At 41.7% G+C, this 27147-nt stretch overlaps 1 protein-coding gene across 5 annotated transcripts in view; it reads left to right on the forward strand.

The window, feature by feature from the left end:
- The window catches only part of LOC102314376 (membrane-associated guanylate kinase, WW and PDZ domain-containing protein 1), a 51744-nt gene that overhangs the window by 12958 nt on the left and 11639 nt on the right, over positions 1–27147 (forward strand). For all 5 annotated transcript variants that reach the window (XM_005930689.3, XM_005930691.3, XM_005930692.2 and 2 more), the window contains exons 2-12: positions 673–962; positions 2748–2864; positions 8632–8751; positions 13392–13556; positions 15714–15912; positions 17406–17476; positions 18476–18637; positions 20163–20676; positions 21712–22258; positions 22459–22522; positions 23611–23997. In XM_005930689.3, coding sequence (XP_005930751.1) covers positions 683–962; positions 2748–2864; positions 8632–8751; positions 13392–13556; positions 15714–15912; positions 17406–17476; positions 18476–18637; positions 20163–20676; positions 21712–22258; positions 22459–22522; positions 23611–23997 — 2626 coding nt within the window. In that variant the 5' untranslated portion in view covers positions 673–682. The remainder of the gene's footprint in view (positions 1–672; positions 963–2747; positions 2865–8631; positions 8752–13391; positions 13557–15713; positions 15913–17405; positions 17477–18475; positions 18638–20162; positions 20677–21711; positions 22259–22458; positions 22523–23610; positions 23998–27147) is intronic.

Consider the following 27147-nt stretch of genomic DNA (forward strand, 5'->3'; position numbering starts at 1 on the left):
TGCTCTCCAGGAAATGTGTTTTAACAAAAAAACAACAACCCAAAACTGTATTTCAGTACAGCTTTGCCTTATTATTTCTCTTCTTTACCGTAAGCAGCTGCCATTAGTGGACAAAACATCACCCTAGCAGAGCGTAGGAGAATCTATCCATGGGAAAATAAATGGCGTGGTTATTGATGATCTAGAAAACGTATGGATAAAGACAAGTATGTGAAAATGGATTCTCATACCTCCATCAAACTCACACTCGATTTTCCCATGTGACTGTGGCTGTGCACTCATGGCCGTGCTGCTTGTTTACACATAAATAAAACGTCAGCCAAGAGCACAGTGAGCATGAGGGAAAGTTTCTCTCAGTCTTTTGGCTGGACAGTCATTTGGCTGTTGTGTTGTTGTATGTTTGCATAAAACAGACACATTTTCCATGTTGTCTTGTTCTTGACTTTTAAGCTGCCATCCTAACCTGTGACGCTAGAATTATTCATGACTCTCTGATGTGAAACGCAGCAACTCCACAGGCATTGGGCATCTGCAAACTGACAAAGGTTAAATAACATGAAGTCACAGGTTCTTTCTCTTCCTTGTTATGTAACCGACACTTTTTCCCCTCCTTTTTTTATTGTCTGACGCCTTCTGCTCGCTCTCTAAACACCCGTTTCCTTTTCTCAACAGTTCATTTGCCATGTCTAAGTCGGCGGTGAAGAAGCTGCACTGGCGTTCAAAGGTGCTAGACAGCTTTGTACCTCTGCAAGGTTCGTCGGGTGAGCTGGGGATCGCCATCGGGGGAGGAGCAGATTATGGAGAGTTTCCCTTTGTCACGTCAGCCCCGGGTGGTGGCCTCACTGTGGGTGACATCATCCTAGAGATTGGGGGAACACCAGTTTTAGGGATGACATTAGGAGATGTCCGTGGTATCCTCAACTCTTGCCCCCATCCTATCCGCATCAAAACTGTGTCACCAGGTATGACTCAGCACCCAAAACAGCCAACACATTAGTCTGCAACTCATTTAAATAGATGAGCAAATTATGGGCACAAAGGCGATGAAATGTGTGAACACAGGTCTGCTTTGTTTCAGGTAAGGCCCTTCACATATCTTAATTCTTAATCTGAAATTCCCACACTCTTACTGTAGACAGTTTACAGTGACTTATCACTGTTTATCTTGCACGCCATTGCACTTGTTTCATCTGTCTACACCCAAACAATCTGCTACACTTGCTTCCAAGCTGTCATCCATGATATTCCTGCACAATAACAGCCTCCCTCCCCCGAGCTCTCACACTCCAAATCGTCGGTCTGTAGTGTTCTGCTCTGCTGATTTGTGCTTGTCAATTATGTCGAGAGGACTGGTTAACATGTGGGTAGGAGTTCAAAATGTTTGATGACGCATGACAAGAGTGTGGCAATCGAGTTGCCTGTCACTCGTAGTGGGGCCTTGATGTTTAGAACAGGGGGCTGGGGGAACGGATGTCTTTGTCGGCTGCGGACAGAACGATATGTCACCAAAGTGTCACCTGACTGCACCTCCCGATGGCCTTGCTCGCTAGATTGATGGCCGATTTGGCCACAGGGGCGTAAATGGGGACCTTTGCTCCTGGTCGCTCTGCTACCGGTAGATCCATTATCATTTCTGAAGTCTGCCTGGTCCTCTCTGTGCAGCTTGACTGCATGTGGTGTGGACAGTGATGGATGATCTGATGCTTTGGGTTTCTGTACCACACCTCCTCTGCTACTCCTACTACTACAACTCCCTCTGCTCCTGCTTCGGAATACTGACATCAGGCTACAGTCCCGAGAGGAAGCAAGCATTAATGCTGCAGAGAGGAAAAAAAGAGCAGTGATGCCACACAAATCAAAAATACCCAACTTTAAAATTTCATTCTCTGGTTTTGATGACAGCAAAGCTCCAGAAAATCTTCTTTGCATTGCTGTTATTCCTGGCTTCAGACATATGCTTAAACATTGTCAGTTCATTCAGTTCAGATTTGAATTTTGCTCTTCAGCAGACTAGAAAATAGCAGCTGTTTCGTAACATCACGAACAAAGCCGCCATTTCTCCCAAAGGGCGGCAGGCTAGATTCATTTCCCTTTACAGACAGCAGCCATATGTGACCAGTCATATGTACATGCTGCCTCCACTAATAAAGTTATATCACTGATCCTTTTTTTTTAAATAGCCCTCTGTAAATTCTGCCTGCTCCTGGGCAGAACCACTGTAACAGCCAGCATGGATAGGGGGTGACAGGAGTGTGGATGGCTCGGCGACAGCCTTCAGGGGAGGCACTGACAGAATGGTCGTCTGTCAGAGTGACAAACAGGAGACACGCTCAGTCCATCCATAACAGCACGCGGCCTGCCATCAAAGGCCGTAAAGCACGCGAGACGATATTAAGAGATCAGAGAGGAAACAAAGCCCCGCTGTGTTGAGCGGCTCTGCCTCCTCTGGTGACAGCGTCTACCGTTGTGTCTGGAACAATTAACCTCAGTAGGCTGTTGTAGGTATATGCACGAGGAACTTGGACAGGCACGTTTAATTCTCAGGAGCTACTATGAAGTGACATAGAGACATCAGCAGGCTGTAAAGTACTGGTGTTAAATCCAGCTTGTCAGGAGTAAAAGTTAGCGCTTTAGATAAATTTAAGCATGCATCATCCGACTGTTTATGCTTACTGAGCTGATTTATTTCCTTATCTCTGTCCTTCCTCATCTCTATGCCAAACTTGTTTTATGTGCCCTTCTCTCAGGCCCCACATTGTGTAAGGACCTCAGGTTGTATCTGAGTAAGTGCTTCACACCCGGATCAGTGGACAGCCAACTTCAGCAGGTCATCAGAGAGAACCTCTACCTCCGTGCTGTACCTTGTAAGTCCTCTCCTGGGTTTCACTTCTTATCTTTATATCCAGTATTCCTGTATTTATCTTGCCTTTGTATATCTTATCTTGTCTACTGCAGTTTCATCCTGATGCTACCATGTGGCATGCCCTAATAGCAAATGTATTGTCTCCAGGTGTAATTCAGTTCATTTCAATGAAATTGTACTGAATTGAATGAAAATACTGATTTATAAGGGCATGTCTCTTTTATTAGTTGGTAATATTTTGTTTTTACACCAGTCTCATTGCTCCTGCCATGTAAACACGATGGTGTTAATTAGCATTTGAGCCGGCAGAATTGTTTTGATCACTTTCTTGTGTCAGTGTATATTTGTATGGAGTTATTTTTTTATGAAATATTAAACATTGGCATATGAGAAATACGTATATTTTAAATCAGCTTTTGGTAAAGCTGACTGAACTGTAACAGCCACCATTTGTATTGTCACAACACTGAGCCTTTTCCTGAGTGGTAGTCTCATGTTTACAATCCACATCCATAAGCTGTTTGACCGTTTGTTTGGTGGGATATCTAATTCTATTTATGCTTAACAAGTTTTTTCTTTTGTCCTGGTGTTTGCATCATGTCCTGAAAATCAAGCCTGTGGTCTGCAAACGGCGTTTCATTTTGATGCCTATGACTAAAATCAAGCACAATGGCAGCCAAAGGCAGCTAGTTGTAGTGCATCTGTTGCTATCTTAATCCTCTGTAATATGACGTCACTGGAAACAGCCAGAGGATATAACAGCTGAGTAGAGTTTTATCAGAGAAGCTTTGTGTTTTGTTGTATTTTCCTGGCTTTCTTTAATAATATCTTTTGTTGTTGTTGTTGTTGTTGCTGGGGGGCTTTTTTTCCCTTATTTTCTTCAGGTGGTAGTGTTAAATATACAACCCACCTCGTGTGTCAGTATTGTTAACCTTGTCGTGGCAGTGTGGAGTTTTGTTGCTAATCTCCCCTTTAGTCCATGAAGTAGGTCATGTGGGACAATCTGCCCCCGCACCACATGACGCACTCGCTGACAGAACAAGGAGCGGTTGAGAAGTGTGTAAAAGAGTTTAAACTGCATCTCTCAGTATACCGCATGCTTATTGTCATTACAGTGTAATTGCAATTTCAGCCACACTCCCTCATTACTTAGCCATGCATCTACACAAGCAGCTGCTCAGGGACTGAATCGCCCAAATTAACATTAAGTCTTTCAGTTGTTTTGTAATGAGAATGGTATCAATAAGGGGGGGATCTTTATATACACAATAAATGGTTGTTAAATGATTTCACACGTTAGTTTGAGAAAACAGAGGATTCATATATGTATACCTATACATCCATATTGATTAGATATTGATTTATCACTTGAAACAGTCCAGAGGATCCAAACTTGGCAAACTACCTCCCATCCCTAGGTGCTTTATTTTAGTAAGAGTGACAATAAAGCAGACTCAGCCCCTGCAAGTGCAATCCCCTGACCTGCTGAAGATGACACCACAAAGATGCTGTTCATCTCATGCTTATAGCAGCACAAGCATCTCCGAACCGATCACATTTCAAATTTGATCACTTGTAGATACGTAGAAGCTGAATTTTCTTCCTTTTTGTTGTTTTTGTACAAGTAGGCAGCTGTGTTTAACAGGAACTTAAAGCTGAAGAGTTTTCATCAGTGGCTCATTGTGGCCCCCTTCAGGATCATGTGCGTGCTCCTACTGCTCCCTCCAACACCTCGTTGAATTCTCTAATACAATGAGTAATTAGCCTCAGTTCAGGTTTTAAAAACGTGTTTGCCGTAGGGAAGCAAAGATGGTACGAGAAGACCTCAGTTTTGATTCGCTTTTTTATGTGTAGATAGTTCTTCCCTGGAAACTGTGCTCAGTACCAATGAGCTATTTCAGTCCTTAAACCCTTTTGATGAGACAATGTTCTCTGATATTCAAGCTGGCACTGATGTAAGAAATAACATTACAAAGGCTCAGTCAAGAGGACAGTGCATAAAAATGGAAATGAATTGCAGAACTAAGTAAATGCAGGCTACTGTATCAATAATTCTGAGGTGGAATTAAATTAAAAGCAAATGTCTATCAGTGCCAAAGTGGAGGAGGGGACGGCTGCGGTCTAATAGCCCTGTGTGTGCAGAGAAGATGATCGCTGTGTAGCTTTGGAGAACAGGTACATGCTCAATAAACAATCCTGCACCCTGTGTTCTGTTCTTTTATACAGATTGTTCTTTTTTGTCTTTTCATTCCCGTTATTTTGTTCTGTATTCAAGCTTTGCAGAATTTACATGACCCTCTTCAACTTTCCCATCCATAGTTCTATAATCGCATTTGCACATGTGCCCTTGGATGATTCAGAACCAATGTCACGGTATCGAGGCTGGCTGTTTCTCTTTCTCCTCCATAAAAGACTTTTATAATTGTCTTCTGAGTGAGTCGGAGATAAGAAACATCATCATTTAGTTATTCTAATATGCTTGCTCCAGCATGTCACCCAGACTCTCTGTGCCCTTTTCAACTGCAGGATTTATTGTTGGCTATTTGTGTGCAGTGATCTTGACAGACAGCTCTCTCTGGGTGTTGATACAGAGTTCTGTGTAATTACCTCTTCAATCCCTCCCTCGCCCCGTCCCCCGAGGATCAGAGCGCCGCTTATACGGGGACAGGCGGGAAAGAAGATGTCAATAATCCATCCTGTCTCCCCGCTGACATGTCATATATGTCTCCGAGGAGGGTGCATAGATAATGAATCTGTGACTCTCACCATATCAGCTGGAGTGATGCTGTGTGTCCTGAGGGGAGGAGAAGAATCATAGACATGTCAGATGCCATCATGAGATTTGCAATCAAATCTTTAATTAGTAAAAGAAACTGCTATTTTATTTTTATTTTTTTTAAAGAAAAGCATCTAAGAATAGGGTTTTGTTTTTTTTTCTGTTGCCATTTTTGGAAACCGGAGGTGCAAGACCCACCCTGATCTGATACAGATAATGCATCACATCAGCCCTTCTCATCTACTTTAAACGTGGTCAACAGTTTCCTAATAAGCTGGGACTGGAGCGTCAGACATCACTGGAGAAAATGTCCATCTCAAGCCATCCTAGACAGTAAGCCACATACTGGAAAACTCAACATGTGGAAGTATAACACAAAAAAAGAGGTTAGCCCAACAGGCATGAAACCAAACCGATATAGAAGTGCATAAGTGATTTGAGCAAATACTGTTCATTAAAGGGGACCTATTGTGCCAATTTCCAACTCCATCTTGTAATTTTTGCACTACATGACAGTAGCTTTGCATGGCTCACAGTTTGAAATAATCCTTATATTTATCTTATACTTGCCTTTGCTCATCCTCAGTTAGAAACAAGCTGTTCTAGCTAGTCTGCTTGTAAACCAGCTTCTAGGAAAGATGGAAAAAGAAAAGGTGTAGGGAATGTAAAAAAAAAAAAAATCCAAATCACAGTGATGCTGATTCACACTGGACTAATATTATCTTGGAACCTCAGTGGCTGACAAAGTATAGTAGGTAATTTGTGGCTGAAATTTGACTTTTGACTCTGGGTAATTCTGGTCCTTTGTGATTGTGGCTTCAGAAGAGAAGATCAGTAACACAGATTTATCACATCTGTGGGGCAGTTTAAAAATAAATCCTGTTTAAAAGTTGTTTTTGGTTTTTTTGTGGGCAAACCTCCTGATTTGTTTTTGTCTCTCTCCGGCTTAACCTGAGCTCACATCCTACCAAGATAACTCTTAAGTTGAATTATGACTTATGCTGAGTTTAATAATAACTATAGCAGTGAGGTAGGTGATGTTTTCAGTACGAGCTACAATGACTGTCTGACTGTTGACTGTTTGCCAGTAGCCTTTATGCTACAGTTGACCTGTTCTGCATATTATTGTTTTTGTACTATATTACAGCAGCTTTGCATGCACAGTTAAAAAAAAAATTAGTTTTCATGTGATACTGTGCTTTGCTTCAGCCTCTCATTTCATCCCTTGTCTTGATTAGCTCCCCTGCCTTTAAGCCTCCCTCCCTTTAAGGCAGGCTTTCTTCTGATTGGTTGCCCCTGGAAACAGAAGATGGATGGGTGGGGCTGATGTTTTAATGTCTGATGATCAAATTAAAATTATTAACCTTGAATATGTCTAAAGCCAAGTGCTTAGAGCGGTCTGAAACCCAGGATTTCTTATACATACTTGGAACTCATAATTTTTAACATTTTCCATGTTTGGTATGAGAGCCTGCCAGTGTAACAGTAGTTATGTGCCAGTAAATGATGAGGAGCATCATAGGTTACTTTTAGATACATTTTATGCTTCAGAAAGAGCAGGTCAGGCTGATGGAGATTCCTCATGCTCTCTAATGTGTGGTGCCTCTGTGACTACATGGGTGAATTGGCTGCAGAGTGTGTGAGGGCTCATTGTGGGGCTTTGTGTGCACTTGTGTGCATAAAGTCCTGTATGTGTCATTGTGGCTGCGAGAGCTGCTCCCAGGACAGCAGTGCATTAATCATGGGTTTTATAGGGTAGCTGGGTATGACTCCCTCCTGCTGGATCCACAGACATCATATATGGTCCTCTAGGAGAAGGACGGAGATTTGTCCTTAGTTTGGCTTTGGTTGGGGATTTTTTTGTTTGGGTTTTTCTTTTTTCTTTTTTGTCTTGGGAAATGAATTAATTGTTTCAAGGTCAGTATGGGTGCCACAGTGTTCAATTTGCAAATTAAAATTACACCACTGGATTTGCGAAAGATAATTTTGTGGTGTGTGGTGTGATATTTTTCACACCACATGTCTGTACTTGTGTTTAATTGGTTGGAGATTTGGCATTGGGGTTAAAATACAGCACGCACAGAGCGTTACCTCAGTGATCCCACAACGACACAGGATGCTTTTACTGCCATGGCTTGGACTCACCGTTCTCTTCCAGGCCAAGGTCAATGTGAATCAATTATGATGACAGACCATTGATCATCTGAGTGCTCCATCTTCACAATGGTGATAGAGCGGCTTTAAGACTTTCTCAGTGCCTCATTAATGTTTAATTCGGTTCTTATTGATCTGTTTATAATAAAGAGGCCTTGGTAAATGCCTTTTGTCATCATTGTGCTTTTCATGCCGAAGGGTAAATTTTGGTTTGTGGAGGCTTCACCTTGGGCTGCTTTTACAACAACATGGAAATCCTTTTATTAAAGAAAAAACAAAACAAAAGAATAGCCGACTTGGTTATTTCTCTGCCAAGGAGAGAGCCAGCGTACAGGTTGGGGCTTAGAGTTGTTTGTGTATTTGTTTCCTAACAAGAGAAATCCACCCTGCCAAATTTCACGAAACTTAGTGGTGAATTAGAAGCGGTGTTACATTTTGCTGCAGAGCTGCATCAGTGCAAATTTGCATTGATTTGCAATCAGCAAACGTCCGTCTGGTTGTAATTATCAATGCATGTTGTAGTTTCTCTCCATTTCTACTTTTTAGACAATTTTTGACACTGCTCTGAATTAACCAGTAAAATTAATCTTGTATAGAGCGATAGGGTTGTTTCATATTTCATCTATTTTGTCAAACTTATGTACTTATGTAATCCTAAGCTATTTATAACCTGCTGATTTGCAACTTTTTTTCAACACTGAACTCAGATTGATGACCCCTGACGAGAGGAAAGGGTCTTGATTAACTGATACATCATCCATGTCAGAACTGATGGTGTATTGAGCCCTGTGATGCTGATGTATGACATAATAATTTGGGTTTTTTTCTTCTCTCCTAGGTACAACCAGACAGCCCAGAGAGGGGGAAATCTCAGGGGTAGACTACAACTTTGTCTCTATTGAGGAGTTTTTCTCTTTGGACGAATCAGGAGCGCTGCTCGAGAGTGGAAAGTTCAAAGGTAAACACTTCAGCTAACTGCCTGTGCATTCACAGACTGCAAGATGGTGTTTCATTATGCAGGGTACATTACATTCTGGTTAAAAAGTGAGAGATGAAAAGCTTTCTTTGCAGCATCTCTGGATTCTGATCGGACAACCCAACATACATCAGACAATGAGAAATAACCCCTTGATGAACACAATTTACATATAGATATCGATATACATATATAAATAGCATAAATTGGTGTTTATGTGTCAGAGGATTGCTGGTTAGATTATTATTCCTGAAAAGATTAAATTTCTACTTTTCACTTTTGAATGAACTTAAAAATTTGGTTGAAATCTAAAGCAAAGTCCAACCAGATTCAGCTCAGAAAGCAGCGGTGTGTTGTTATTGTTACCCTAGAGGTTTTGTCCTTTTTTTTAGCCTTTTAAGGTTAGCCTTCTTAGACTGAGATTTCCATCAGCAATGGGGGACATTTAAAAGTTGATGTGTACAGTAAACCAACGCACATGGATCAGTATTTAACGCTTGACCGTCATTATCCACTGGAGCAAAAACTGGGTGTGATTAGGACACTTCAACACACAGCGAACACCATCCCCACAGAAAAAATGGCCAGAGAAGCAGAAGAACATCATATCAAGAAGGCCCTCTGTAAGTGTGGTTATCCCAGGTGGACATTTGTCAAAGCCCCAGGTGATCTAAGAGAGAAGATCAACTGCTGCCTAAGCGAAAACCCTTAGTGATGCTTTATGTGTCAGGAGCATCGGGACATGCTCATTTTCTCTAAACACTGCATCTCTGTGGCTTTCAGACCCCAAAAAACACTGGGCCAAAAATTGGTCCACTCCAAGAGCCCGGTCCCCCAGCACAAAGAGAGTAATATAGTGTATGCTTGTTCCCTCCTGGAGAACACGACGGGTCTGGGCCCAGCGCTGGAAAAATAGCTGCAGGGCAGGATGGCTGCTGTGTTTGCTTGGGATTACTCCTCACCCCCTACCCACCCCAGTTGCTTGTCACGTGCTCCATAATATTGTGCTGTGGACATTTATGTGCTTCTGTGCAGAGGAGTTTTTCTGTATTATCCTTTTGTGTTACACATTTCGATGGTTTTTTCCCCCTTGCTACCTAGCCTGACCTGTAGGTACACTGAGGGCGATCATGGCTCAAGAGTTGGCAGTTCGCCTTGCAATCGGAAGGTTGCCGGTTCGAGCCCCGGCTCGGACAGTCTCTGTCGTTGTGTCCTTGGGCAAGATATTTCACCTACCGCCTACTGGTGATGGCCAGAGGGGCCGATGGCGCAATATGGCAGCCTTGCTTCTGTCAGTCTGCCCCAGGGCAGCTGTGGCAACAACTGTAGCTGCCTCCACCAGTGTGTGAATGTGAGAGTGAATGAATAGTGGAATTGTAAAGCGCTTTGAGGGTCTCGAAAAGCGCTATATAAATGCAATCTGTTATTATTATTATTATTATTATTACCTATCTTCTGATCATTGGTCAATGGTCATGACAATCTCCATATAAATGATCCAGAAACTGACCTCACAGCCCATTGTTTGCCAGTGATGCTAGTTTTAGTCATTGTGCAAATGTACTGTTTATAAGGTTGCTAAGACTGAAGAAGTCAACTGGATGAATGACGAAATGTTTCACCCACTGAAAACTTTACGTCCAGATTAACAGAATCAACTTTTTGGGACATGGTATACATTCACTGGCTGCTTTCTTGTATACACCTGTTCAACTGCTCATTGATGCAAATGTCTAATCAGCCAATTAGACTGCAGCAACACTTCCAGTGCATTCAGTCATGTAGACATAATCAAGATGACCTGCTGAATTTCAAACTGAGCATCAGAATGGGGGAGAAAGGGGATTTCTGTGACTTTGAACGTGGCATGGTTGTTGATGGCAGACACACCAGTCTGCTCAAAAGCTGCTGATCAGCTGGGATTTTCCCATATGTCCTTCTCTAGGGTTTACAGAGAGTGGTCTGAAAAACAGAAAATATCCAGTGAATGGCAGTTCTCTGGGGCAAAATGCCTCGATGAGGAGAAACAGTTTCAGCTGACTGCTGACTATTTCCATCCCTTTACAACTACAGTGTACTCATCTTCTGATGGCTACTTCCAGCTTGATAACACCATGTTACAAAGCTCCCATCATCTCAAACTGGTTTTTGGCCTCAACAGTCACCAGATCTCAGTCCAGTAGAGCAACTGTGGGATGTGGTGGAGTGGGATATCGTGGATGTGCAGCCAGTAAATCTGCAGGAACTGTGGGATACTATAATGCCAATATGGACCTAAATTGCTCCTTGAATCTATGATATGAAGAATTAAAGTGATTCCTATACAGGGGTCTTTGTACAGTCTTTTTTTAAAGGGTGAATGACGAATACATGTACAGATTCACGCATGTTTCATCTGAGCCTTCGTCTGGAAAAGGTCCCTCTCCTTTGGAAGACTTTCTGGTGTGGGTCCAGTGCCAAAAACCGTGCACCCCAGGAAGCCTAATCATTTTCAGACCTGTGTTGTTAACTTCCTGCCTGATGTAGACCCTGGAAAAGATCTTCCTCACCCACCTGGTGAGCACAATACTTGACCCTCTACAGTTTGCCTACTGTCCTGGGTGGTGAAGGTCATCACTGACTTTGTCATCTGGTGTGAATTCAACCACCTGCATATCAACACCAGTAAGATGGAGGAGATGGTAGTTGTGTTCCAGAGAAAACCAACTCCTGGGTGTTCACCTTAACAGTAAACTGGACTGGTCAGAAAACACTCATGCTCTACACAAGAAGGACCAAAGTCGGCTCCATCTGCCCGGCAGGCTGAGTACTTTGGGGTGTGCAGGTCTTTACTGAGGACCTTTTATGACACAGTGATGGTCTCTGCAATCTTTTATGCAGTAGTCTGCCGGGGAGATGGCAGCATGGAAAGGGGCCGGAGCCAACTAAATAGACAGGTGAAGAGGGCCAGCTCTGTCCTGGCCAGTCCACTCGACTTTATAGAGGAGGTGGGTGAGTGGAGGATGCTATCCAAGCTAACGTCCATTATGGACAATACCTCATATCCCCTGAGCAGCTTGTTTATCTGTTCCAGCCATGTTGTAGGACGGAGCACTCATCCCGACAGTAGTCAGGCTGGGCAAAACACACATACAATAGATACCTGCTAAAATATATGTGTAGGTATAATCACTCCCACTGCTCTTTGTGTGTGAAAAAATCTCAGTGTATTTTACTATATTTACCAACCACTTATAAATAGTACAAATTACACTTGTATATTTTTTTTACTTGTTTATTTTGTACAATATTTTTTCTTATTTATTTCTTATTTATTTTTCTAAAATATCTCTAATTCACATTTTCATGTAACATGTGAATTTCCCCAGTGTGGGGTTAATCAAGTCTATGTCTATGTCTAAAACCACAATTTTGTACCAGTGCAGGAGTCAAAGAAGGCAGACAGGCAGGTAGTGAAACAAAGGTAACTTTAATCAGACTAAAAGAAGAAGCATCAAAAGGTGCCGCACAAGTGAAAGCTGCATGAATCCAAAAAAGGAAACAACGTGACCAGAGATCAAGTAAAAGAGCCAAAAGTTAAACAGTTAACAGAAAAAAACACCATGAGACAACTTGTCATCTTTACATTTTACCTTCTGTCCATGTTGCACAACTGAGATTTATCTTGTAAATTTATAGGTGCTCTGATTTGTTGCTTAAGTTCTGTTTTTTTGACATGAGCCTATTTCCATTCTTTATGCTTAGCTCAGCTAAATGTCTCCTGGCTCACATTAAGTGTGCATTTATCAAACCCATGTCATATCGGTCTTCACATTTACTTCTCAGCAAGAAAACACTGGAAGACTTTTGTCACCCTCTTCCCTTATTGTGCCTCTAACAGTGGTGATGTGTAAGGTAAATACAAGGAGGCTTCAAAGGCTAATTCTTGGTGCTTATTCATGAAAACTGGTGATACTCAGCTTGTATCTTCCCCACAGACTCCTCCTTTTGTAAGGGTCAGAGTGCTGCCTCTGATTAAAAAGCCTCCATACATTAACATCCATAATTTATAAGAGTTTAATGGGAGCAATAAATGCCATCCTCACCTGCCTTGCATGTGACATTGACGGACATATTGCTACAGCAAAGCAGTCTGGAGTGTCGGCAGCGTTGTTCGTCCAATCGCCTGCAGAAAGCGCAGTAAACGGTGACGGCTGGTGACCTTGCTGCTGAGTTCACTAATCTAATGTTTCCCTCAGCCCATTTGGATCTCCACGAGCCAAATGGAGGGGTGGAGGTAATTTCATTTCTGCTTTAGGAGCTGGAGCAGATGGCTCATTCTAAGAATGTAGTTTATGATCTCAGGGGATACATAACAAAGGTGTGTACATGTATATGTTGTATGAGGTATATATGTGCATAATCGTGCAATTTATTTATCTCATGAATTCATATCATGTTTGAACTGTTCATATAGGCTTTGTGAAATTAATGATCTTCAAATTAATGCCAGTGGATTTGAATGGGCCCATAATGTACATTAATCCCAATATCTCAGTTTATTTCATTATAACATTTAACTTTTTCATTGCATCTCAATTTATTAAGAAAGGGTGTCTCTCTTCTGCTTTTCTCCGTCTCAGGGAATTACTACGGCACACCTCGGCCCGTTCACGTTAGTGCAGAGAGCCCCCCCATCACCTACCAGGAACACCGCAACCTGCTCAGAAACTTCCGCACACGCAGCAAATCGCTCAGCAACTTGGAAAAGGCTGCACCAGAAGGCATACACAACGAGGGAGACTCGGGCAAGTGTCGCTGAGCTAAACTATGGCCGGTGCTGGCAGAGCAATAAATGTTCGTCTGCATCTAAGAAATCATAAATGAAGCATTGAAGTTATCAGTTATATTGAGTTATTTATATAGCATATCAGCAGTGGGAAAATGTATCTTCTCAGAACTGCAAAGTATTCAGCAGCTTAATACTGCGTCGTCTCTCTATCAATAGCTCCAGTCTCCAATGCCCAAATTAATCAATCATTAGCATGATTAGTATGCTCTAAAATCTCAGTTGGGCTGTGGCCTCATCGATTGCTGGATCACCTCCAAGGGAAGGTCAAGCTGCCTTGGGTCAAGCAGGCAAAGAGGGAAGCAGACAAGTGTGCACACAGAGAGGTGAGGGACGAAAACTAGCAAATCATGCGACAAGAAAGCAGCATTGTTCGACTCGAGTCATTGGGCTCCCCAAACATACGGTCATTGTAGGTTTTTGTGGCAGTTGTGACCAAAATACTATCTCGTTTAAAGAGAAGGCTTAAAAGGCTCATTAATCACCAGTGAGAGAAAAGACTAATGCAAAGAGCTTACTTTCAAAAACATATTTAAATAAAAGCATCATCAGCGAAATGCACTTAAAGTAGAAGCAGCTTGTTACTAATAATGCTTCGACTTGTGAGGTACTCCTTTTTTTTTTTTTTTTGAGTCCTAGTGCAGATATCCTTTGCCTGGGACTCAGTTTGGGTATTAGATCATAAAAATACAAGAATATTTATTCAGTTGTTATGAAGATACCTCCAAATTTGTAGTGGTTAACACATTCGCTTGGAAAATAAAAGGGCACTGGTTCGAGTCCAGATGGGGACGCAAATTCTCTTTGGTTTTCTGCCAAATCAAAAACATCTGGAGCTACCTGCTGTGGCGACCCCTTGTGGCGAGAGAACATTTGGAAGTAGTTCTCATTCAGACCATGGGTGATTTTTCATATGGACCTACATTTACTGAGCCAACCTGGGAGGCACGAAGAGCCCGAACACTCAGAGGTTTCTGTGCTCTATTACATATTCCAGAGAGACTAGAATAGCTTCCAAAAAACTCCAGGAATAATGAGAAATAAATGTAAATGACCATAAAGACACACAGTGACCATAAGAGATGCAAAATAACCACAAGTTGAAGCAAAAAGGTGCAAAAGCTTTGCAAGATACAGCGATCAAGACAGGAAATGATCACATATACAGATATTTTTGTGCTTTCATGATTAAAAGGAAATGACAAGGGCCTCCAGCCATACACCTTCAAATGATCACAAGCTACAAAGAGTAAAAAATATAAATTATAAACAATATTACCCTTTGAATTGTGGTGAATAAGCGTTAGTGAAATACAAATACTGCAAAATTATATACTTGAATAGACTGCAGGCACAAAGAAGTGAAGGCAACATGAAACTAGTACACAGGAGCTGAACAGAAGGTGAGTGTAAGATTAAATATTAGAGAAAGGGAGCACGGCAGCAGCGTAGGGGGTGGAGGTGGCAGGTAGGGTGGCTGAGTGTTAAGAAGGGTGAAGGCAGGGAGCCAGAATGGGACAGAAGATAAGAGAGAGGCAGGCAGTGTGGGAGGTGAGAAAATCAGGCAGACAGCTATCCAGAAACGTGCTCCAAGCAGTCAGGTATTGCAGCAGGCAGTCCGGACCGGTGCAGGATGCAGGCAGGTTGGAGTTTGAGAGAGCCGTCCAACACCCTGACCTCTGCTGAGTCATCTTTTGAAGTGACGATGCGTGGGTGGATGGGTCCAGCATCACTTGTCGCGTGCAGCAGGACTCCCAGTGTTAGAGCTGACGTCTCTTAAATCCATGCTGGAGCTCAGAACTGAAGGACAGCTACAAGGACAGCTAGGAAAGAAAATATGCTTATTTTTCATCTACTGCTAGTGTGGCATGCATAGTCACATATTCTTCCTCCTTAGAGAAAGGACAAAGACAGCTGAGATGCTGACCTCAGGTCTTTTTGCCTGACAGCCCCCAGTGGAAATGCCAGAATAAGGTCATTACAGCTTGCAGGAGAAACTTTTTACCTGCCACATCTGTTCAATAATATATCAGTGTTAAGTATTTCTTCTCTGTCATAAAAAAAAAAATCCTGCATGTGCACGTGACAATAAAAATGATTCTGACTGTAATTACAGGAGGCTCTGCGGGTGTTAGCAGCAGCATCCCTCTTGGTCACCGGTCTCCCGGTCGCACACGAGCATCCAGTAGCGGAGGCGATGGTCACGTCATAGAAAACGGCATCATCAGCAGCAGGAGTGGTGCCAGAGTGAGAGGCGTGATGCCCGATCACTGGGAGCAGGCCTTCAGTGACCCAGGAGAGTCAGTTTACATAGAGTAAGTATCACCATAAATCTATTAAATGAATAGTCCAACATTTCAGGGAACAGGCTTATTCACGTTCTGAGATTTAACTTCTATTCACATGGGATTATTATTCAAAGGGGATCTTGTGATTTAGAAATTACCCGCCCCCCACGTCTGTATTTTGTGCAGCACGTTCGCACAGGATCAGTGAAGTCTGTGTTTTACTTGAATTTACTGACATCTGTGGTCAGCAGCTACAGGACTAAGATTAATAATAATAGGCTGCCACATAATAACAGCCAAGTCTGTTGAAAGACAGCAAAATGTTAATTACCAATTCCTGTCATTGCGGTTGTCCATCTCATCATCATCCTTGTTCTTCTGCAAGAGGATATAAAATTTCTATCGGTCTTTATGCTGTATAGTGACACTAACCCTCCTTAATTTGTAACAGTCACAACTCTGACAGCAGAGATGCACAAGCAAGGTGTGGAGAACAGAAAGTTAAAGATAATTTCATACAAATAAAATATAAATAACACCACAGCACCTCTGGGATTCACCATAAAAAGGTTATCTGTGGTACAAATATTAACTTTTCAAATTATGGATCCTGTAGATTTGTATGAGATTTTGATCTCAGACTTCTTGAGCAATTATTACAAATGACTAGAGGTCTTCAGATAATAAGGCTTTAGACAAGAAGATCAATAACACCATTCTATCTGCCAGCTTATTATGAAGCTAAAGCCAGGAAATACAGAACAACAGCAAGGCTGGCTTCTTTTTTTAAACCCCAGCAATAGCTGGGTTGCATGCACTTACCAGCTTAACATGGCCGAACCCCACCCATCTACTCCTAATCCGAACCTAATCACTGACGTAGAAATATTTAATTAATTCAACATGTACGTTATTTTTATTAATGAGATTTACTGTTTTCAGGCATTTTTAGTCAAAGCCTGACTGGCTGTATTTCCTTGCTGGTCTTCTCTATGATAATTCTTTTGATTCTTGGACTCTGTTACAGTGGCTTTTGCACAATTCCTAATTCAGATCAATCAAGTCATTCTCTATTCGATTATTGATTGGCTGCCCCTCGTAAAAAGATCTGAACAATAAGGCTTCCATATTCACAGCAAAAATGCTGCACCTGAGATAGCAATAGAAGAGATATCTACTCTTATAAATAGACTAAAGTTTTTTAAAATAAATATATTATGCATATTTTTAATATATGCATATTAAAAATATGCATTTAAAAAAGTCAGAAACCTGAGTCTGTCTGTCTATCATTTTCATTTCATTCTAAAAAGTGAATATGTGATTTTCTCAATTTGCTCAATGCCTCCTTTTAGCACGCTGGAAAAAGATGGCAGAGAAAGTTGCATTGTTTGCAGAGGCAGGCGTTTCTATTGTTCAACAAAAGTGTAATAAATTCCAGCACTGTCATATTGTATCCAATGCTGTTATGTTTCTAAAGAGGGTGGCTTTCATTTCTTTTCCAACTTTGTCTCTCCAAGACGCAACCCAAAGAGGACCAGCTGGCAGAGTCATCGAGCCTCAAGCAGGGAAAACCTCTACAAAAACGACTGTGAGCGTCTTTCGTTTGCATTCGTCTCTTTCTCTCTACGTTTCACTCAAATTCCGTGTAATTATTAAAACACAGGCGATTTAACTATTGAACAGTCTAAATGAAGCTATATATTTGTCAAAAAGGGAAGAAACAGACACAGCCAGCTTGTTAGAGCCAAATGAGATGGAATGAGCTTTTAGCTGAACTGAGACGTGTAAGTGATTAAGGCCTAAAGCTCAGAGCTGCTGGCGAAGAGCCAGACTCGCTGCTGGGACTGGCAGGGTTGACACGTGTATGACATGTGACTGGCAACTTGATTTCATGATTTGGCCACATCATTTGTTGTTTAGAGGCGTAATCTAGTTGCAGATGGCTGTTTGTCATGATTGGAAACGCTCTGTTGCCACACTGTGACTCGACAAAGTGCAGTACACTTTTCTCACCAGCAGAAGGTGATATAATATTCATTATGATGATTTCTGCACAATCTGGTACAAACATTTACATGTTTACAGCTGGAAATGATTGCTGCTTCTGTCCCCACAATTAGGGCAGGATTGAATTAAGAACAAACATGAAAGGAAAGGCGCAGTCTGTAATAGCACAGATTTCTTGATGCAACAGTAAATAGTAAATAAAGACCTGGATTACTGTAGAGAGCTGGGTCGACCTAATGGATTATGTTTCCATTTTAAGGTGGTCGTCTGTAATGGATTCTGCTTTTAATGCAATCGGCCAACCATATGCTTTGGTTTGTGTAGCATTTTGTTAAAAGCCCATCTGCTGATTGGTTTGCAGTGTTACAGCTCTCTCTCTTTTGCCTTATTCGTAAGACCTGTCAGTTCTAAGCACTGAATTGTATGTAAACATGCAGGACGGTGTTCAGTCTCTTCTATGATTCCACCCTGTTGGCATATTTTTAAATTTCTTTCCTTAAGGACTATTATGACTTTTTCTTGGAGGTAAGCATCGTTATTAACCCATCCTCTCTTTTCCGCCTTTATCGCTAACTCGCAGGGTTCACGGACGAGCCTGGGGACCTCAGGGGTTTCCCTGTGCACACACACTTGATCAAAGGCCCCAGAGGGTTTGGTTTCAATATTGTGGGGGGAAGCAGGCCGAGAGAGTTTCTGCAGGTGTACAGTGTGACAGAAAGTGGACCCTCCACTCTTAAGACAGGTAAAAGATTATATGTATCATGGTCATGACTGCTACAGTTTTGCAGTTGGTAGTGTGTAAGTGTCTTTTTTCTTATTTTTGTTCTTTCTGTCAGAATTTCTGTGGGTTTCACTATAAAATATTCCACAGAAAGTGAGTGATCAGTTCTTAATCTTCAGGGCTAGCACACTCTAATCTGGCCGTCATGCATAAACACCACTGCACATGCTGGTTGCAGACACACTCATGCAAATGCACTAGGCATGGTATTTGCACTCTAGAAAGCCGGGGCACAGGCTGTCTCTGCAGGGACTGATCTAGTTCATATCTGTTAATAGGCTGGTTTAGGAGGATTATGTGGTCGGATTAGTCTACACACATACAAAATACACAGTGTGTATTCCATTTACAAATGCTCCACACTTAAGCATATGAAACTAGTAAGAAGGGTTAACCCTTACATACTGCTCGGGTCAAATTTGACTCATTCTGACATTTTTCAGCTGCAAAAATAACCTAAATTTTGCTTAGTTAGACTGCAATATGAATATTTTTATACTGTTGTACGGGTGATACAAATTTTTGTACACTGTGGTTGTTTGGTGTCACATTTAACCCATAACTACTGATAAAGATTTTTAGATTTAAAGATTTTTAGGTCCAGCAGTGTCGGTCAAATCAAGTAAAATGGTGGTTTGAGGGAATTGTGACAGACATGTCATGTCTGTGTGTATTTTTCACGGGACAGTGGTGACAGAGTTCATCAGTACACTGTCATGAGAACTGCCTGTGTTCACATGCATTCACCCAGCGTCCCGCAGGGACACAAAACCGCTGGTCCTTGCAGGGTCACGGGAGAATCTCAAAAGAGCGTAATAGTAAAACAGTGTAGATATGATCGTATATGGTCCGCATAAGGAACAGAGGTCAGAAGGTGCCTTGCGAGATGGTGCCTTGACACAGACACGGGATGTGAAACAGTGTGGTTGTAGTGGGATGAGCCGCACTGTTGCCTCACATCAAGATGGTTCATGGTTTAATTCTGTGCAGAGTTTGCATGTTTAATCCACTCCAGAGTACTTGCAGTGGGTTTTTTCCACACATTTTGAGTTAACTGGTGATTGAAGTGCATAGAAAACAGTTATTGTGTGACTTGTAGTTCAAAGGGCTTTGAGGAGTCAGTAAAACTAGAAAAGTGCTAAATAAATATGAGTACATTAGCTATGTGTGTTTGTGCTTTGCATCTGCAAGCACAAACACACACAATTTCAGAAAACAATGCAACAATCAACAAATTATAATCTGTTAATTTTGAATTATTTGAGATTAAAACAGATCAAAAGAGTGCTTTGAATGCACAGACTAGTTGATAATAAGCAATTTTCTAATTAATATTGAATTAACATTTGGATGGTAGTTTGGTAGATGGATTTTTCAAAAAATATAACAGAAGTGAGAACAGTTTAACAGAAAGAATCTGTTGTTAAGTTAAGAAATTTGTGATAATTATTTTTGTATCCCTGTCCTTTTGTTTGTGGTTTATTAGCGGACATCCTGGTGTACATCAATGACGTCTGTGTGTTGGGAATGTCTCACAAAGAGGTTGTAGAGATGCTCAAGGTGGTGTCTGTAGGCCACAGCGTGGATGTAGAAGTTAGAAGAGGGTATCCAATGCTCTACAACCCGGATGGTTATCCAAAGCACTCGAGGTTACTGGACAGTGTGGACCCCATCCTACCACCCACCACCACCCAACCTCAATCTCTTCACCAACTACCTCGCCTACCAGCACCCTCACCCCACACGCAGCACTTTAATGGGGTTCACGGTGATGGGAGGTACATGGAGCCTGGCGTGACTCTGGACACAAATGGAAATGCCATGTCTGTCACCTCCAGACACCTGCCCCCTTACAGACGCTCCAGTGTGAGCAATGCCGTCTCTTCGTCCCCTGTTCGCCCACCTCGCTCCCACAGAAGTTTAGCCAGGCTGCAGTCACTCGACCCAACAATGGCAAGCCAAAGTGACAGTGAAGTTGTTTCTGCGATTGGTTCACACAGGTAATAACTTAAATGCAAAAATAAATGCATACCTAGAGACATTAAATGATTAATTCTCTTTTAATTTGTGTAATTTGAGTATAATTTGATCTATTTATGAGCTCATTGGGGAAGTCCTTCCAGTTTTTCTTGTATCCCCTTGGGTAATTTAACTGTCCACCGCTGTGTGGGCGTAGCTAGCTCAGCAAGTTCACCATCAGTCTGGAGTCAAGGTGCCAACCATAAATCAAATTTTCCCCTTAATGATTCATGGAGTACAGTTTTATGGGTTATCTTGACATATACACCTACAGGCCACTTTATTAGATACACATGTTCAACTGGCCATTATCTGATCAGCAAATAAGCGCATTTAGGCATATAGACATGGCCAAGAATACCTGTTTAAACTGACACCGTGATTCAGAATGGAAAGGTGATTTAAGTGACTTTGAACATGGCATGGCTATTTATGCCAGACGGGCTTGTCTGAGTATTTCAGAAACTGCTAATCTACACACAACCATCGGTTGGGGTTACAGAGAATACTCTGAGAAAAAAAAAAGAAAGGAAAATATCCGTTGTCCCAGTAGTTCTCTGGGAGAAAATGCCTTGTTGACTTGAGAGGAGAATGGCCACACTGCAACAGTAACTCAAATAACCAATTATTACAATTAAAGTATGCAGAAGAGCATCTCTGAACCCACAGTATGTCAAACCTTGAAATAGATGACAACCACATGGGGTTCCTACCAGCTAAAAACAGGATACTGAGGCTATGATTAGCCTCAGTGCAACAAAATTTTCAGTGATCAGTCAGGTAATCATCTTGCCAGTCGAAAAAAGGAAGCATTTTAGATTAAGCTTCACTACGGTTTGCGGGGTTGTTAATCTATCTGCCATGTTGTGATGAGCGAAAATTGGATTTCAGAGATGGACATTATTTCTAAAAACTAAATGGCAGATACTGCATCCCTACATGTTTTAGTATGATACTGTCTCTGAACACAGAGGCATTTAGTATTGATTTTAACTCTCCTTTCTCTTCTTCATCAGGGCATCAATGATCCGTAATCACAACAATAACTCACTCGCGACACCTCGTCATCCTTTACTTTATGGAACATCCAAGTCGTCTGAGAGTGACCTGTCCACCCTATCGGGGTCCCGGCTACCCCTGCCTCAGTCTCCAGGAAGGCCCTCCTCTTCCCCCGGTGGTCCCCGCAGCACTCATCCCCACCTATTCAGACCACAGACCTCCCATCTCAGACCTCCAACCCCAGACAGCCCGCAACACCGTGGCTTTAATGGTTTCCAGGGCAACACCAGCCCCACTGCAAGTCCCAGCAGCATGTCCTCACCTGGGGCAATGAGTGTAGGCAGTGGACTTGGAGCTTTCAGTGGAGGGGAGCTGGTGCCAGTGGCCTTGGGCCAGACTGAAGGAGACAGAGGCCTGGGCTTCAGCATGACGGCTGGCGGTCCAGGAGGCACTATTGCTTTAGTAAATCGAGTTTGGGACAGGAAGCAGTGCAACTCCCTGCAGCCAGGGGACGCTGTTGTCAAAATCAACGGAGCTGACGTCCAGAGCCTTAGCTTTACACAGGTAAAGGAGAAAAAGTGGAAAGAAAACCAGGGAGATGAAACATAAACCGATGAAGATAATACAGTGCGTAAAAACAGTGGTTTCCAACATTTTAGCTTATTTTTTCCTCACACCCCTTAAGTTTGAATCAGAAATGACTTTGCATGATTAAAAACTTTGAAACAATTTCAAAACTTAATACTTTTAATGTTTGTTCTCAGGTACAAACAATTATCCAGGAGCACGCCAAACGGGGAGAAGTCATCTTACTGGTTTACAGAGGAGGTAAATAATTCACAATCATTTGATATTCAGTGATTTTTGCTCTCCTGCAACCCTGACTTGCATAAGAACTAGAACCAAAAAACTGCTTTGCCAGCTTAGTAATGTGCATACATAATGTGCATGTTCGTTGCAGTAGAATAAAAGATGGGAACTTTTTAAAGTTCCACCTTTGCATCTGACCAACCAATTAAAATGTTTGTTGGTTTTGTGGAATTCAGATTGAGCAGCTGTTGTTCTGATGTTTACTTTGCAATCTGCTCCATCAGCGGTTCTCAGCCTCTCCCTCCTGACATTCCTCTGTAGCTCTGTCAGGTCTCAAGAACGTTCATTTTTACCACCTGTCATGTTCAAAAGTTTTACTTTAACTCACCATTTATAATTTATAGTAATAAGACAGTTGTCTTATTACTATAAATTCCACTTGTCCTGTTAATATCTGCTTTAACCATTTATGCATTCACTTTTTCCGTCCATTTTTACTGCTTACCCAAATTTTCTGTTCAGACCTGCAGGTAGACTCGGTTCTTTAGATTAGATCATTTCCCCACATTAGTTGTTTCATTCTTTTTTAATACCCCTGCATACTGTTGAAATGAAATAACTCAACTGTACCAGTGGAATAGTTGGGAATAATTGCCTCTCTACTGGCAAATTAGCTGCCTATTTGCTAACAGACATGATGAACATGAATGACACGATCATTTGTCAGGAACAAGCTTATTTTGAAGTCATACTGACGAGGAAATTATTTGGTGATTAATGTGCAGATGTGAAAAGGATAAGCGGAAGCGAATGGATGGATGGATGTGTAGATTTTCCTTTATTCCTTAAAATGCCTACTCAGCAGCGATGCTACTCTGTAACATTTGCTGCATCACATTGAGCATAACGGTGGTGTTTCAGTGCACTTTGCTGGACAAACTATCCTCTAGGGCTATTAAAATTTTTTAAAAAGCCCCTTTTTTGTTATATGTGGTGTCTCCAGTAATTAATAAAATAAGAAGCTCTACTTTTTAGTGAATCGTTAACAAAATGTATTCTCTTTGTTTTTATTTGTTTCGGTTTTATTCTCTCACTCTCCTTATCAGGAGTCTATCATTCAGCTGTCTCCCCTGGAACTATCCGGAGACTCCCTCCACCTCTGCTCCGTCCCCCTCCTCCACCTGACAATTCCTCTGTGCTCCCAGAGGCACTGCAAGTGCCCCGGACCTCTGTCGGCACACCTCCCTCTCCAGCACGTTCCTCGCTAATCCAGAGCACGAGTTTCTTGGAATCCATTCCAGTAACCCTCACTATGGAGCCCAAAGACTGGATTAACACGGGCCTGGAGGATGAAGCTGCTGGCGTTCCAGTGCTGGAGAAGCAGGGCGGTGAACGAACTCGGCGGCATCGAGGAATTGAAGTGGAGCTGAGGAGAAAGCCAGGAGAAGGCTTTGGCTTTGTGATTGCCTCACAGGACGTGGAGAATGGGAAAGGTAAGATTCAACTTGTGACTTATCATGACACTTTCATCAGGTTAAATCTTTTAGAGATAGTAAAGCTTTTAAATTTTGGTGAGCGACACAGTATTTTTTTAATCCAAAGAAACAGAATTGGATGGACATTATGCAACATTAGTTGAACTTTTCTGGCTGGGTAAAGCGATTTGGTGAGATGCCCACTAAAACGGGTCTCATTTGGACGCCCTTGTGGACAGAAAGACCATTAGGTAATTACAGATTAAAAAGTGGTCACCGTGGCCACATGCCACTGGATGAGTCATGATGCACAATGAACCTTTCTCTTTTAAAGGCTTCCAGGTTGGTTTTATTTGGGTTGTAAAGAAAACTGGTTTTGACCTCCTCTATTTTCAAGTGACTGCTTCATCATGAAGTGCACTTTTTGCTTGGAAGCAGGAAGTTGCTCACCATTTGTCAGGTGCACAGCTGTGCTTTAGATTCATTCACTCATTTGGTTTTTTTTTTTTTAAATGTTTAAATGTTTATCTAGGGTTCTGGGCTAGCAACTCATTATTCCCGTTGCAGGACCACCCTAAGGCATAGCCTAATTTATCCTATCTTTCATACTATTTGACAAAATGAACTCAATATTTTTATATTTTTATTTTGTGAGAGTTGAAACAAGTAATTGAAACATTTAAGATTATATACAATCTACTATCCCATCTCACACTGGACTCCTTGGACAGGTTGTTTCTTGCACTTTCTTGGACTGTGGGATGAATTTACCAGAGAAGGAATCACATTCCTTTTCTTTATTGGAAAATGCATGTCCTGTTTATTTATTTAGTTAAATTGAAAACTATCTTGTATAGATTTGTAGGCATAAACCCCCTCAGCCAGTCAACAAAAATTTAAACAATATAGACAACCATACAGCTAACTCACAAAAGCCTGTTGTACAGGCCTGAACATGACCACTGTGTGGTAACAAACAGCAAGGAAGGTGATAAGTGGACAGCATCAGCATACTAGTGAAGTTTCTTTTAAGTGTACTTTATTTCTGGCATCTCCATTCTACCATAAAACAACCATCCTGGTAGGCAAAAATCCCACTTGCTGTATACAGGACTTTACACACACCTGAACCTCATTAGTCTCTACCATTGAGAAAAAAATAGGTCAGACCGAACAATACGAGTCTAAACAAAGAACAGGAATAAGATTACGCATGAAACTGACAAACTCATTTACTCTGCTAAATGGTTTGAAAAGTAAAACACTGCATACAGTACAACTCAAAAGGCTACTTTAAAGAAAATAAACAATGCTATACAAAATGAAAAACCCTTCACTTGGTTACATCCAGTGATCCAATCCATGACCTCGTGACCCTATATAAACAGGAAGTACTGGGGTGGCCCTTCCCACACACATGGTAAGTATAACCAAAGCAACATAAAAAAAACATCATTTACCAGACATTTGCCTGTGAACAGGAGAAAATTCAAATGACCTGATGGTTAATAGTATTTGCTTTAAAAAAACATGGATGCATGCATGGATGTGATGGATGTAACTACTGCTACCACAAACAAACCCGGGATAGTATGTTAAGCAAAGTTACACTAGCAATGTCTAAATTAAAGCAGTATGGTTGACTGTAAAATAACAAGGAATAAATTATCAATGTGGTTAAGGGACAAGTGGTAAATGAGTTCATGCCTGACCACTTTGTCACAGGGAAATGTAATGTTAGAAAAGAAATGGTCGTGTAGTTTACATAATGTCATACAGCAAAGCAAGCGAGTGAAACAGGTTGCACAGAAAAATGTAAGAATTTCATGTCCACTTTGAGGACAAACTATACTTTTACAAAACAGAGATTGCATTCTTGCAGATGAAATTGTTTAAGTTGTTAAGCTGGCATATCACAGCTAGAGCTGCATGGGCCAAAATTAATTGAGTCTAACCTGGTTTGCCAGCCACAGATTTTTTCTACAGGCCTCGAGTTTGACACATGTGCTGTTAGCTGACCGTGCAAACCACCAGCATACAGTGCATTTTATATTGTTAATGGATCGTATCCTTTTATCCTCTAAAAAATACTGTAAGTTCAAACTGCTTGAACTGCTTTGCTAAAAGATCACAAAGTTTATGTGGCAGCCCCATCTTTCATTCATTTCCAAAAATGATTTAAGAATAGATTTTTTTTTTAAATGTTTATGTCTGCAATCTTTTGAATTGAATATTCAAGCTTGAATTAAGAAAAGTAGTCTCGTATCTTTGATCTTACGGGACAATGCTGCATTGTTTCAGTTCTGTCTGGGAAGTGAACACATCCTGCCCCTTATTAGCTTTTAGTGTATTGCTTATGAATAGCAGGTTAGCCGCAGCATCCCAGTGATGTATTACCCTCTCACCTTTACATGTCTTGCATTAGCTGCTCTGTTCCACTTTGATGCAGTTCAATTTGCTTTATGGCCCAAGCGAGCACACATTTGTGTTTTCATGGTGAGATTAAGGTTGTAGTTGCACCTGTCCCTGCAGTACAAAGTCTGTCCACTCTTGTAAGCCTCCATCTCCATCATGTCCTCATTCTCCCCTTCATTTCACCCCTGTCTCTCTTTTCCTCTTTTTTTTTTTTCCTTAATAATTTTCTATTCCCATCTCTGGCTTTCTCTTCCTCTCTCACTCTCACTCATAAGCTCCTGCCCACTCTCCCTCTCTCTCTCACACCCCTTTTGCTCTGCAGTAAAAGCGTCCAGTCTGGTTTTTCAAAAGATTAAAACTCTCTCTCCGTCTCTCTGTATCTATCGCTCCGTACCTCCCGCTCTCTCCATCACTCTACAAATGCTACACTGAATGTTTCCCTCGCCGAGGAGCAACAGAAGCGACAGCAAACCTGTGTTTTCGCTCCTGTCGACCGCTGCATGTGAATCTGCTTGACACAGATTTTTTTTTTTTTTTTTTTTTAATCCTTTTGTTTGTTTTCCTGTGCATGCGAATCAGAGAGCCATGCTGGAGAGACTACAGTCTGCTTTGAGAACTGTGAAGGAGTCCAAACGTAATTATTTGCTCCACTTCTTCTTGTGTGTTTGGCAGAAATGAGGTTGGTCTTGGTTTGGTGCAGTGTTTCACATTCAGCTTTGTAGGTGAGGTAGTAGTGTTAAATACTGCGTTCTG

Source organism: Haplochromis burtoni, unplaced genomic scaffold, assembly GCF_018398535.1.
Source record: "Haplochromis burtoni strain Fernald_Lab_line unplaced genomic scaffold, NCSU_Asbu1 Contig_134, whole genome shotgun sequence".
In the NCBI taxonomy this organism is placed as follows: Eukaryota; Metazoa; Chordata; class Actinopteri; order Cichliformes; family Cichlidae; genus Haplochromis; species Haplochromis burtoni.